The sequence below is a fragment of the Lissotriton vulgaris genome, chromosome 2_1 (genome assembly GCF_964263255.1).
Source record: "Lissotriton vulgaris chromosome 2_1, aLisVul1.2, whole genome shotgun sequence".
In the NCBI taxonomy this organism is placed as follows: domain Eukaryota; kingdom Metazoa; phylum Chordata; class Amphibia; order Caudata; family Salamandridae; genus Lissotriton; species Lissotriton vulgaris.
This window is the reverse complement of record NC_141687.1, coordinates 186,981,523-186,994,187: the sequence shown is the minus strand read 5'-3', so window position 1 is coordinate 186,994,187 and position 12,665 is coordinate 186,981,523. Positions and strand designations below refer to the sequence as shown.

Below are 12,665 nucleotides of genomic sequence, written 5' to 3'. Positions count from 1 at the left end.
CAAGTGGGGTATCGGGAACCGGGGTTTCCCCCCCGAGTGCCCCCCTTCTGGACCTCTTGCCTCTCCCACCGGGGACTGCTCCCGGCAAAGGCCGTTTCGGTCCTCCCTCCCCGTCCTTAGCCGCCACTTTCTTCTTCAAATCGGCTACCTCCTTCATGAGCATGCGGAGCATCTGATCAGTACTGACCCGCTTCCCGACTTTCTTGGGCATTCTCAGACGGAATATCTGAAAGACAAAAAGAAAGATTACAACGCTCAAAATTGGCTCTTCGTTCCGTCTCGAGCTCACGTGCAGCGGGGAGGTGCAGCTTCAGAGCACAGGAACAAGAGGATGCTTTCTTGGCTTCTGCTCCTTTTATCCGTCTTCAGGGCGGGCGTCAACCCGCCCCCGCCTGCCTCCGAGGGCGTGGCCGGCCGCGTCAGTGTCTAGGACAACCCACTCTAGGGCGGGAAAAAGGCGCGCCCCGGCTACGCCGCTTCGGGCATACCAGCCGAGACTCGCCTCCCGCCCAAGATGGCTTCCCGGGGGGATCGTGGTACTCCACCATATGTTCGGGGGGACCGAATGGTCGCCCCTTTCCATTCTTGCAAAGCCCAATTTGATAAAATGCACAATACCAATGATGGTAAGTTGAAAACTGGTGATTGGTTCAAAGTAAAATTACCAAATAAAGTCAAGAAAGGCCTCAGCAAATACTCATCACCTTTACAGGTCATGTCACCATACTCTAAATCAGCAAAGTTAAGTGACTGAAACATATGGCATTACAACAGAATATCATTATATAAAAATTCTAAACAAGGTGAAAAATGTGCTGATTCTTCCTCTTCAATGAATTGGATGTGGGACGTAGTTATGCATTCTACTACAGATGACATTTGTGCTTCTAATATCACGTTGTCCTCAAATCAACAAGCCAGTGTTGCTTCTACTTCTGGGCAACATTCTACAAGTACTGTTTCCATTGATTCTTCAGCCTGCATTGCTGATAATTCTCAATCCTCGGGGAATGTTGTACAAACAACACGCATTGGAAGAGTAATAAATGTACCAGTGAGGTATAGAAGTTATGTTATGTAAATTGTAGTTGTTTAGAGAGGGGTTAGGGTATCATAGATTTACACATATTGGTTATGACAAATGTTGTATTTTCTTACTACTATCACAATTAATATTGAGCTGTACATTATTTCCTATTGTTTCCATAGTAACTATAAGAAATTACTTTTAAGTGCAATTACTTCTTTTTTTATTTCCATTGTTTTCCATTTTGTTATTTATTATTTAGTTGTCTTATTCTTATGAAACTTTATCATTATTCATTATCTTTGTATCTATGCTACAAGTACAGCAGTTCCATGTTACATCATAGTATTCCAGAAAAGTAAGTTAACAGTTACCAGATAGGATTCATTGAATGTGGATGTGTCTTATGAACCTGCTTGGTCATTAAATATATTTCTTAATATAATTCCTGCGAAGCAGTCATCATTACATCACCCCATTCAGAATGAAATCAAGACACACCTCACATGGCAGCCTTTGAGAATCAATCAAAAGCAACTTATCAAGAGAATGTACCCAACACGATAGCTTATTTGGGTGAAAATGTATCTTCCTATTTATTTTCTGGTTTTATACAGTTCTGTTCTACCCACATAAAGGGTGCTGGTGCTCGTACAGTACAAGAACCAGAGAGAATCAGTTCTTGTCACACAGAGATGGGGGCTTTAGGCGAGAGAGAAAAACAATTATTTAATGTATAACTTGAATTGCGATTTGACAGGGCTTAATTTGTCTTACTTTTCTCCTTTAGGCCTTTAACCAGAACAAAAGAGAAATGGGAGAACAAAGGAAAAAGAAAAGGTATTAAAACCGTGTCAAAGGAGGAAACAGTGATTAAAAAGGTCATTCAGCATTGAGATAGCGATAGGAAATGTAGAATGGAGGAAAAAAGCAGCATAAGGTAAAATCAAGATTAGGCAGCCTTGGTATTTAGCGGAACTGGGTAGGCAGCCTTAGGACTCGGAAACACCGGTGACTGGCTCCTTTAAAACCGTCTGGGTCCCTGCACTTTGCAAATGAAGTGCTGGATGGAGAGGAAACAATGCTAAAATCAGCGTGAAAGTATCACTTTGCACGCAAAATCTCAGAGGAGTAGAACTTTGTGACATTGGCAAAGTTGTAATTGTTTTGCGAGAAATTCACTAGGCTTAATGTTGTGAGTTTGCGACCTGTGTAGAAAAAAACTGGCATATATGTTCATAAAATTAACAGTGTCTGAATCCGAGATCGCTGTGGTTTGTAGCATCTTCTAAGCCGAAGTGGCTATGACTAACACGACAGGGGGCGTAGGAGTTTATCGTGGTTTCCATCTGTTCCTTCTGGTTTTTATTTAGGCTCTGTGGTTCTTTCCTGTGTTTGCTCAACCTGAGCTTAAGATTTATTTTGTTCCTTCCTCACCTCGAGGATTTCTACACTAACCAAGAACTGACTCCATTTTTGTACCAAGGGTTAAAGACAATGAGTCGAGTTGAGTTGTGATGAGTTTGCCTTGTGCTCAGGTGGAGATTGTGCAGGTTGTACATTGGACTGGTCTGTGCTGCGCCCGTGAATAAGCAGACTGGCATTGGGGCGGTGCATGACCCAATAGTGACAGAAGGCTAAATTTACAATACATTAGTGCATGTTTGCAAAGAATACATGTGTTCATGGTATTAGTGCAACCCAGAGTGAGATAGACTTCTCACAGATTAATTTGTGCGCTGTCGAAAGTTGCACCACTGAGTTAAGTGACAGCAACAATTGCATTGGACGTCCTGGTAGGGTTTTAGCGCTGTAGAAAGTGTTATGAGTATTACATTGTTTTGCTGCTACTTGGAAGATGATGATGATGTTGATGACTATGAGCATTATTATTATTTCTATACTCTGAGGAAACCCAGGTTCACTATGTATCTGGACCTTGGTCAAAGGGCCCAAAGCTGTTTCCAAACCATTGAGTCAGGTGGGGCCAAGTGGCCCAATATTGTTACGGAGCACAATGACCTCAGGACGACACATTCTCCACTAGGGAAAGTCACAGATATCACCACTTCTGCATTTGGAGACCTAGACACTCCCTAGAATAAGTGCATTGTCTCATTACTTCCTGTCCTCCTCTGGCTCTTCCGTGGGTTTGCAGATTGAGTCCGACACCGGGGCTTGCTGAACAAGAGCCGCTGAAGTCGGATTTCCTGCATTGCTCAAGGTGCCAGTTTTAGCTCTGCCCACTCGGCTGAGTTTGTACCATCACATCATTTGTGTGTTTCCACGCTTAAATCTTCCATTTCATCCCCCGTAAATTCCACCCTGTCAGTAAACTCCAGTCTTTTGTCAATAAATACAGAGGGTCGGTCGGGGAGTTCAGTCAGCCGCAGCTCACCCACTGACCCAGTTCTGCTCAGAGCTCCATCCCAGATCCAAAGCTGACATGAAGCTCTCCCTGGCTGCTGCCTCTGTTCTCCTCCTGGCTGCCTTCTGCTCTGAGGTTCTTACTGCTCCATGTGAGTCCTGTTTCTAGCATATTTATTCATTTGTTTATTGATTTATTGAAATTAATAAAGTGCCCTTGCAAGCTGACATTGCTTCTTCACAGCGTGTGGTCAAAAGTGAGTTCGGAGGGGGGAAGACGGAGAAGAGGAAGAGTACCCTAGAGGGGATCGGGTTCTTCTTGAGTTGTTTTCTGAACCAGAGTTAGTTGTTTTTACCTACTAGAGTGCTGAGGGTTGGAGTAAGGGGTGAAACCTTTTGCCTGCTACTACTGTTCTAATTTGGACATTTCTATGAGAGTGATGCTGGAAGAGCTGAGTGGCTAATAAGTATTTAGTAGTCTTTAAGCGGGGATAGGACGGTCCATTTTCATGGAGAGCTTTGTGAGTGGTGTTGAAGGATGTTAAGTTAATATGAGTAGCTGGTCACCCAGAGCAGCAGTGGTAGAATTGTACTGTTTTGTGTTAAATGTAAGAGCTTTGTTTTGTAGCACTTGAGCCTGGTGCCTAGGAGTGCAGAATGAGTTAGCATCCAGTCTAAAGACTTGGACAGCTCTGTGCGGGGAGAGCTCTATATGGAAAAGCAGACTAGGCATAAAGTTACCAAATAAAAGCTGGTGGTAACTGCATGCCTCCATGTGCTTATTAGTGGCTTAGGAGGATACGTTGTGGTCAAATCAAGCTCCCAGGGCAGTTAAGCTGGAGAGGGAGCACATAAAGTGAGTCTTGGCATAAGAATAGCAGGTTGGGTGGATGAGGTGCTTGGAAGCAGAGGACTTCTGTCTTGTCTCTTTAGGGCTAGGCTGTTTCTTGCTATTTCTTCCTGGATTGCATTAAAGGATGCAATAATTGGTGATGAAGAGAAGTAAGGAGTGAGCCCCGGATCTGGAAGATACCAAGAGATAATTGTCATCCGCATACATATGGGTTTTGCAGTAGAAGCCCTTCATTACTTTAGCGAGTGGTCGCCAAGATTCTTTGAAGAAGGGCAGAGAAGGGAGGAACTCCACAGCTGAGAGGCTGCCTGCCTGAGGAGAAAGTGGCTAGTTTTATTTTTGCTGCAATCTGTCGATGAAGAATAATGACTTACATCAGGTGACAGCCAGGTCAGAGATTGCAAACCATTCTTCCCATCTTTTGAGCTACAGGTGGTGATTCACTGTGCCAAAAGTTGTGGAAAGACTCAGAGTTTGTCTATGATCAAGCTCATAGAAGACAAACAATAATCCTGTTCACCCTTAAGTCTTGTGTGTCTCCAGTGGAGCACTGCGGCGGTCGCAGCATTGGAAGGTAGCCTGAATGCATAGATTGTAAGAAAACACACACAGGTTCACCTGGTCACTTGGTTATCAATGACGCTGGAGAAAAGAAGATGAGTTTTGCTCTCTATGTCTGGGCAGAGTCTGCAGTAAGGGATGAGATGGAGGAGTCTGCTCCATGCAAGGGAGATTATTGCTGACAGATATTATAAAATCAGGAATATATGGGTCCACTTCTTGACCAAAGGACAGGTGAAGTCGGGTCCTGGGCTGATCCCAGGGGACTGAAAAAAATATACCCAAAAGGATTATGGGTACTCCCTGTTCTAGGTCTACCTGTATGAGGATAAGCCTAAGGGCGAGAGAGGTATCTACGCTTATGTAGGTGTACTGGGGAAAGGGCACGAGATGAAAAGGGCCTCTATGTCTACATTCTGGGTTACAAAAACAGGCAAAATGTCTTCCAAGGCTCACATCTCTTTCCCTTTTCTTTAGTTGGTGCTGATGTTCCGACCGCGTGCTGCTTCTCCTATGCCTCTCGGAAGATCCCACAGAGTTTTGTCCAAGATTATTATTTCACCAGCAGCCAGTGCTCCAGGCCAGCAGTGATGTAAGTTCTCTAGTTTCTTGTTCATCGTTTGTTTTTTTCTCTCGCTCTGCTTCGCTCAACTTGTTAAAGCCAAAATTTGCAGGGGTAATTTGACCTAAACCTTCCTGTGAGAAATGGTTTAGATGCCCTGACATTTTCCTGCTTTCAAACACTAGAACATTGAGCCACATCCCACTGCCTTCACCATCACATTTCAATTAAGGGATAACTAAGCAACCTTACTGACAAAACACTTCACTTTTCCTGAGGTGAGCCAGCAATTCAATTTTTTTTATTATATAATAAACATTATATGATCAGTAAATTATCCCAAACACACTGCACACGCCCAGCTAGCAGGGCACAGTTACAAATGCAGACCACCACGAGCTCATCAGGCCACAGGATCAAATGATCCTTTCCTGGTGCAATTTCATTACTTCATTCAAAGGCTGCGACATCCAGATGTGATTGTTGTTATGTGGGGATCACTGCACGGCTCATGTTTGGGGAGATTACTGATACAATGGGTTTTTAAAAAAAAGAAAAGGTAGTATGTTTACACACATTTTGTGTTTATTTCCTTTGTGCCAACATGCTTCTGTTCTCCCACTTCATAATGGAGGATCATTTAGATCCTGGAAGGTGGCCTGCAATACTTAGATTTTTTTTTTTATTTCAACAAGTTTTAGTACACATTTTTAAAAAAGAAACATGAACACATTAGTAGTTCTGTAACTTATAATTGCAGAGCAACTGCTGGTGTGGTGTTTGCAGGAAAGGCTCTGAAGCTTGCCTATAAGTGTCACGTTGGTTGCACCCCCTCTCTGAAGCTGTTTATTTCCAGAACACAAGAAAAACATGAAAGGCCGGTGAGGAGCTTTCTCCCCGAACTTGAGGGCCAGCCATCATGCCTAGGATACATGTGTAGAGCAAGCAGATGGTTCCTAATGACCTTCTACCGAATACCACAGAATAGGGAAACCACCCCAAACACCAAGGTAGCCACCCAGCAGGTATTTTGACTGCCCTATCCGGTATATGTAAGCCAAGACTAGTAAAAACGGATTCGTAAAATCAGCAAACAGGGTCTATTTTCCATTTAGATATAAATCAGAAAATGTACGGGGAAAAAAATGAAAAACGTATTTTACAGCAGTATATATTGTTTCAAATAATGATTAAATCAAACAGAGGCAGAATTGTTGTGCCAAAAAAGAATACAGAGTAAAAATACATTTCAAGTACCAACTCTTGGACCTTTTCTGAATCTGACAACATGAACAAATGGCTGGCATTTTCCTCTGTGAGGAAAGTGGCAAACCTTCTCAAGACTCCCAGTCCCAACACATGAATGTTTGGCGGCCTCAGCACAAAGCAAGCGCTCTTTTACTGAAGAGGGTGGAGCTCGTTTAATCCTCTGACACGTCCACTCCTCCTCATCCATGCAGCGTGGCTTCTTCAGGCACACCTTCCATTGTGTCCCCTGCGCATAGCAAGCCTGGGGACCCGTGAGCCTGAACTGTTGCCTAAATTCACGGCCGAGGCCGAATTCAATCTCATCCAGTCTCACCAGCAGGCCTCCACTTCTAGAGTCCACATCCATCTGCTGCCACCAAGCTGCATGGTCTCAACTTACACAAGATCAGATAAACCACAAAGGAATACAATTAGAATGACTAGTGTGAAATTAAAAGCACCCCAAAAAGTTATTTAGTTGTGAAAAACAATATTAGAAGCAGTTAAAGAAAAGTCAGTTTAAAAAAGACACGGCATAAACATGCAGAAAGATTCTAACTCATTTATAATTTCCCAAGGAGTGAAAAAATAAACGTATCTACTTTCTGCTTGCCATCATAGAGTTTGAAAAATCAGAGTATAAGAAAGAAAAGCAATGTTTTATTTTTGTTGCATTAAACAGCAGCTGTGTGACCCAGCATGCCTTTCACCTGAGATGCTGGCTCTGACAGCAGGCATAGTGATATCAGAACTCAACTGTAATAGGTATTTACAGTTGACTTCTGATGTCTTTTCTTTATAATTGGTGACTGAGTGTGTCAATAGTCGCTGATTATAAAGAAATTAGGGGCATATTATCAAGAATGGAGTTAAAAATTATCGCTGGTTTAGCAACAGAAAAGTTCTGCTAAAGCGGCAATAATGGGCTTGATAATATGCTTTTGAGAATTCCAATAGAAGTCCCTGTTCAGGTGTGAACATGGGATTCTATTGGAATTCTCCAGGGCATATTATGAAGCCCATTATCGCCACTTTAGCGGCAGTTTTCTGCTGCTAAACCGGCGATAATTGTTGCCGTTCTTAATGTTGAAATTTTGTATTTAATTTCACAATGAAAATACATCAAGAGAATAATGATAAGGAGGCAGTAATGAATTGTGAATAAATAAATGAGAAATTCTATGAAAATAAAAAGTAACGATCAATACATGACATTTGTTGATGAATAAAATAATATATATATGGAGCATATAAGTAGACATGTTGTGAATAAATAGTTAACTAATTGAATAGCTAAATAGAGAAATAGTGAAAAAGCAGAGGAGTAGATAAAAGTAAGGGGAGGGGAGGAGAATGCAAGAAGGGTAATAGTTAATGGATATGTAAATGGCATAAATAAGAAATTGAAATAGCATATATTATTAATTGATTAAATATAAATAGATCAAATATAAATATGAGTCAGTGACTGTATATGAGATCATCATAATAATGATAGAGAAAGGTGTTATCATAGGAAGAAACTCACCTTGCAAAAAGTTTAAGACAAAGTAGATTTGGGAGAGAATAGTAAAATAGTGTAAGTAAGAAAAAAAAAGAAAAGAATATAATATGAAGGATAATGTGGAGAGTTGGAGCCAGGGTTCGGAGAGCTGGAAGAGAAAAAAATAACAAAAAAATAAAAAGGGGCAATTAATAATAATAAATACATAATAAACAAAGATGTAGAACAATGAGTTAGTCTCCTCGGTAGGACGCAGTGATGTAACGGCGTTCCTGATAATATGCCCCTTAGAGACGGGCGCTTATACAGGTCTTGCAGTATCTCATGTAGTGTAAAGAAATTTGAGACACGTGTTTATACCTGGATTACAGAATCCAGTGCATTATAAAATACATTAACTGCTCTACACAGTTATCAAATCTAGGGACTCTGATGTCACTGCACAGATCTAGTGAGGGAAATATGTCTTACCTTGTGAGCTTTGGTATCCTGGCGGATAAGCCTTGGCAAGTATGTGTGACAGGCGCGTTATTGGGCCTGTCGGGCCTCCCAGGAGATTCAAAAGGTCCCACCATGCCTTGCTTCTTTCCATAAAGACTCAACCTTAAGACTGAACCTTCCCTGCAACCTGTTGGAGCAGTTGATCCACTGTCCACTAAGTCAGTGGAGGAGCGATGGTATCTCTGAAATGTCTCTCCCCAGGTGCATAACTTCAGATAAATAGTTGGGTACAGGTGCTTTCAGTTGAGTACTGTGAGGTGTCAGCCGGATTTCACCAGGGATGTTTACATTCACACAGACAAAAATGCACACACACACTCTACCCATCTGTATTTGTAAAGCGTACGTTCACCCCAACCGGGGTACCTTGGGGCTGAATAATTGATGTGTATTGTTACCCAACTCAATGATCCTCATTTTATCGACCTCAAATGGATGAAAGGCTGAGTGGACGCTGGGAATTGAACCTGTGACCACAAGGTCAAACCGAGGCCCCTGCAGTGGATGCATTTGTCCACTGAGCCCCCAGACCCAGCTGCTCTGTTTTGGTCATTTTACAAAATATTGTGTTTTCTCTCTTAGTACTCCTACCAATACGCATTCCTCTCCCTTTCCATTGCCCTTAGGCCCCGCTCGTGCACCCTGCTTGTTGTATAATGTATTGAAACATGATGTGCCAGTCTGATTGTCGGAAAATATGAACCTCAAACCCCCTCAACTTTACTGACCAAGCTTCGCCTCTGTCTCTCCTAGACCAAAAGCGAACTTTTAATGCATATTTGTAACCCTGCATAGAGCAGATTCCTCCGTAGGGTACCAGGCCCCATGTGACTTTTTTTCTCACCCTCTTGGAGAGGGCAGTCCTGGACAGACCAGGGCTATTACATTGTTTAGTGACAAAAAAAATGATACTGATATGAATAATGAGGTGGCCCTGAAGGCACTGCAATGTTCTATGTTGTCACAACAGCGTGAATCAAAAAACACAGATGCAGTAATCTCCAGTGAGCTGGCACCGAGGATACTGTGACGCCATCAGATGTCATAGTGGAGAAGCCTTGAGTTTAGAATGATATTCTCTGATATCATGAGGCAGGGACACTGGGCATACTGTGATGTTCTTTGGGGGAATAGTGTAGTGGTACTGAGTGCACAGCGATACTCTCTGATGCTGTAGTTAGGTGGTGCAAAGGATTAAGTGATATGCTCTGATGCCCTAGTGAAGTGCTGCTGGATATGAGTGTGGTACTCAGTATACAATGATAACATCTGATGTAATACTGGGGTAGTACAGAGGATGCAGCGAACCCATCTTATGTCACTGTGGAGGGTTGCTGAGGATACAGTAATATTGTCTTATGTCATAGTGATGTCGTAATGGGGGTTCGGTGATTTTCTCTGATGCTTTAGTGGAGGGGCACTTATTATAGAGTGTTATTCTCTGACTTCACAGTGGAGTGGTACTGAATATTAATTGATATAAACTGCAGTGGCGTAACAATAGCCCCCCGCCCCCCCCCCCCCCCCCACAGGTCCCGCGGTGCTAGGAGGGCCCCGAGCTCCATGGGGCCCCCTCCTTCACTGTGCATGGGCGGGGTTGAGAGCTCCTGACTGAGTCCGGAGCGTGGGGGCCCCCCTCCATGCACTTTGCAAGTCCCCCCTTAAGTTTCGTTACGCCACTGAAATCTGATGTAATAATGGAGTTGTACAGAGGATACTGTGATATCATATGACGTCACTGCGGAGTGTTAATGAAGAAACATGGATATTGATCGATGTCATAGGTAGTGGAGTGGTAATAGGGATACTGTGATAGACTCCGAGGTTAAATAGTGGTGAGTTTGAGGCTATTGTTTGAGATCTCTAACATGTTATTGTTATATACTTTATGCAGCTATTTTACTGGTCTCAACTCTAATAACTCATTTTCTTACCCCTTAGATTCATCACCAGAAGAGGGCGCCAGCTCTGTGCCGACCCAGAAAACAGCTGGGTCCAGGACTACGTCAATCACTTGGAACTGAACTGAGACTCAGTGACAGCTTTTCTCAATCTACCAGCAGCAACTTCGGCTGCACTGTACTGTGGTATCTTTAACCGTGCGATGACATCACTTCCTGTTGGAAAAAAGCAAGCCTCCGTGACATCACTTTCTGGCGGAAACATTTAGCCCTAGCTTGCCTACTCACATTTTACTTCACCTCTTATTAGTGTGCACTTTTGTGTTAGGGCCAGAATATTTGAGTTAAAACCATGTATGAAACGTTTGTGAATATTTCTGCACTTTCAATAATGTTAAATTGTCATGTAAATGTTATATTTTTGGTAGAGCAGCATTTTATTTATCTTTAAGTTATTGCTATTTATAGAATATTTGTGGTAATCTTCATTAGGTTCCAATGATTACCTGACCTCTGTTCTTCATATTTAAATATTGTTCCTACTGTTAATTACGTTTTAGAAACATTTTTAGAAGGATCAAATTCAAAGGATTTTCACTTTATTTTTGTATCTTGAAGACAATAAATATATTTTTATTCACAGACTTTTGTGTTAATTAAATAAAGGTTTACACATAATATGTTTCCTTCTGCATTCACCATGCCTGCCCAATACACAGACAATAAGACACCAGGGGCTGAATTGCAGATAGCTCGCACTATCCCTGTGTGCGCCACCGTGCAGCTTCACCAGGGTGCACTGGGTGTAAACAGGAACAGTGGGATCTAATGGAGATAATGCATTGTCCAAGGGCTGATGCGAATTCACTGCTGCCCTGGGGGCAGCGCATTGGTGAAAGGTGTTTAACCCCTTCGCTGCTAGGCCTCCCCCCCCCCTGTGCTAAGCATTTGTTTTGGCTATTTAGGGTAGTTCACGCTTGGCCCCGTACCGTTTTGACCACATAAGGTATGTACGCCAATTTTGTGACCTTTTCTTCCAACATCTTGGGATTTTAAAGGTACCCAGGTTTGTTGATTCCCATAAAGGGGACCTAAAAATTAGCCAAAATACAGCTCACAGATCCAAGTACATGGAAGGTACATAGATGCACAATGGAAGCAAGTACATGTTGACCAAAGATGATTTTTATTTATTTATTTATTTATTATTATTATTATTATTATATTTTTTTTCTCTCAACAACATAATTATGCTACATGTTTATAAAAAGCAATACACAAAGATAGATATCTATAGTGAAAACAAATGCTTATATACAGAGGGATATGCTGTAAATTTCTGTTTGCGTATGGTGCATATGTGGGGAAGAGCCAATTCTTCAGTAGTTTTCTGAAGATAAGGTGGTTGTCGGTGGATCTTATGTTGGGGGTAAAGAGTTCCAAAGTTTGGCTGCTTGAACAAAGAAGGATGTGCCACCCATGTTTTATTTTCTTGAATGGTAGGATTTTGAGGCGAGATGCTCCTTTAGAGCGGAGGCTCCTCTGTTGAATGTGTTTGGTGATTTTATTCCGGATGAAGAGCGGTCCCATTCCATGTATTACTTTGTGGGTGATACAAAGCAGCTTTTACGTGGATCTTCTGGCAACCGGTAACCAATGTAGGGCTTTCAAGACAGGGCAGATGTGGTCTTGCGGTTTGATATGCAAGAGTAGTCTGGCAGCCGAGTTCTGAATCCGTTGTAGTCATTTCATGGTCGTTAAAGGTGATCCGTGGTATAATCGAGTTTGAACAGAACAAGGGAGATGGTAGTTTGGACCTAGTGTGGAAATCCCAAAAGAGGGAAAATTTGTCGCAGCATTTTATAGTGACAAGCTTGATCTTGCTAGTTTGTCCACTTGGGCTTTTATCGACAGCTTGGAATACATGGTCATTCCGAGGTTTCTTACTTCCTTCTATACTTTAGGCGGGGATCCCAGTTCATTTGGCCATGCGGCAAGCAGGTTGTAATGTTTCCAATCGCCACACGTGCGTATTTCCATTTTTGAAGCATTCAATCTGAGATGGCTCCAAGTCATCCACTGATCCACAGCTTTGAGACAGCTGAAAATTGGTGATTTTCCAATGTCTTTGGGGCATTCCA

At 42.4% G+C, this 12,665-nt stretch overlaps 1 protein-coding gene across 1 annotated transcript; it reads left to right on the top strand.

Moving 5' to 3' along the window:
• The first annotated feature begins 3,414 nt into the window (after positions 1–3,414).
• LOC147729812 (C-C motif chemokine 4-like) lies at positions 3,415–11,167 on the top strand. The gene is made up of 3 exons (XM_086954712.1): positions 3,415–3,546; positions 5,286–5,400; positions 10,565–11,167. The coding sequence occupies exons 1-3, from the start codon at positions 3,474–3,476 to the stop codon at positions 10,650–10,652; spliced, it is 276 nt and encodes a 91-aa protein (XP_086810838.1). The 5' UTR covers positions 3,415–3,473; the 3' UTR covers positions 10,653–11,167.
• Positions 11,168–12,665: the final 1,498 nt, after the last annotated feature.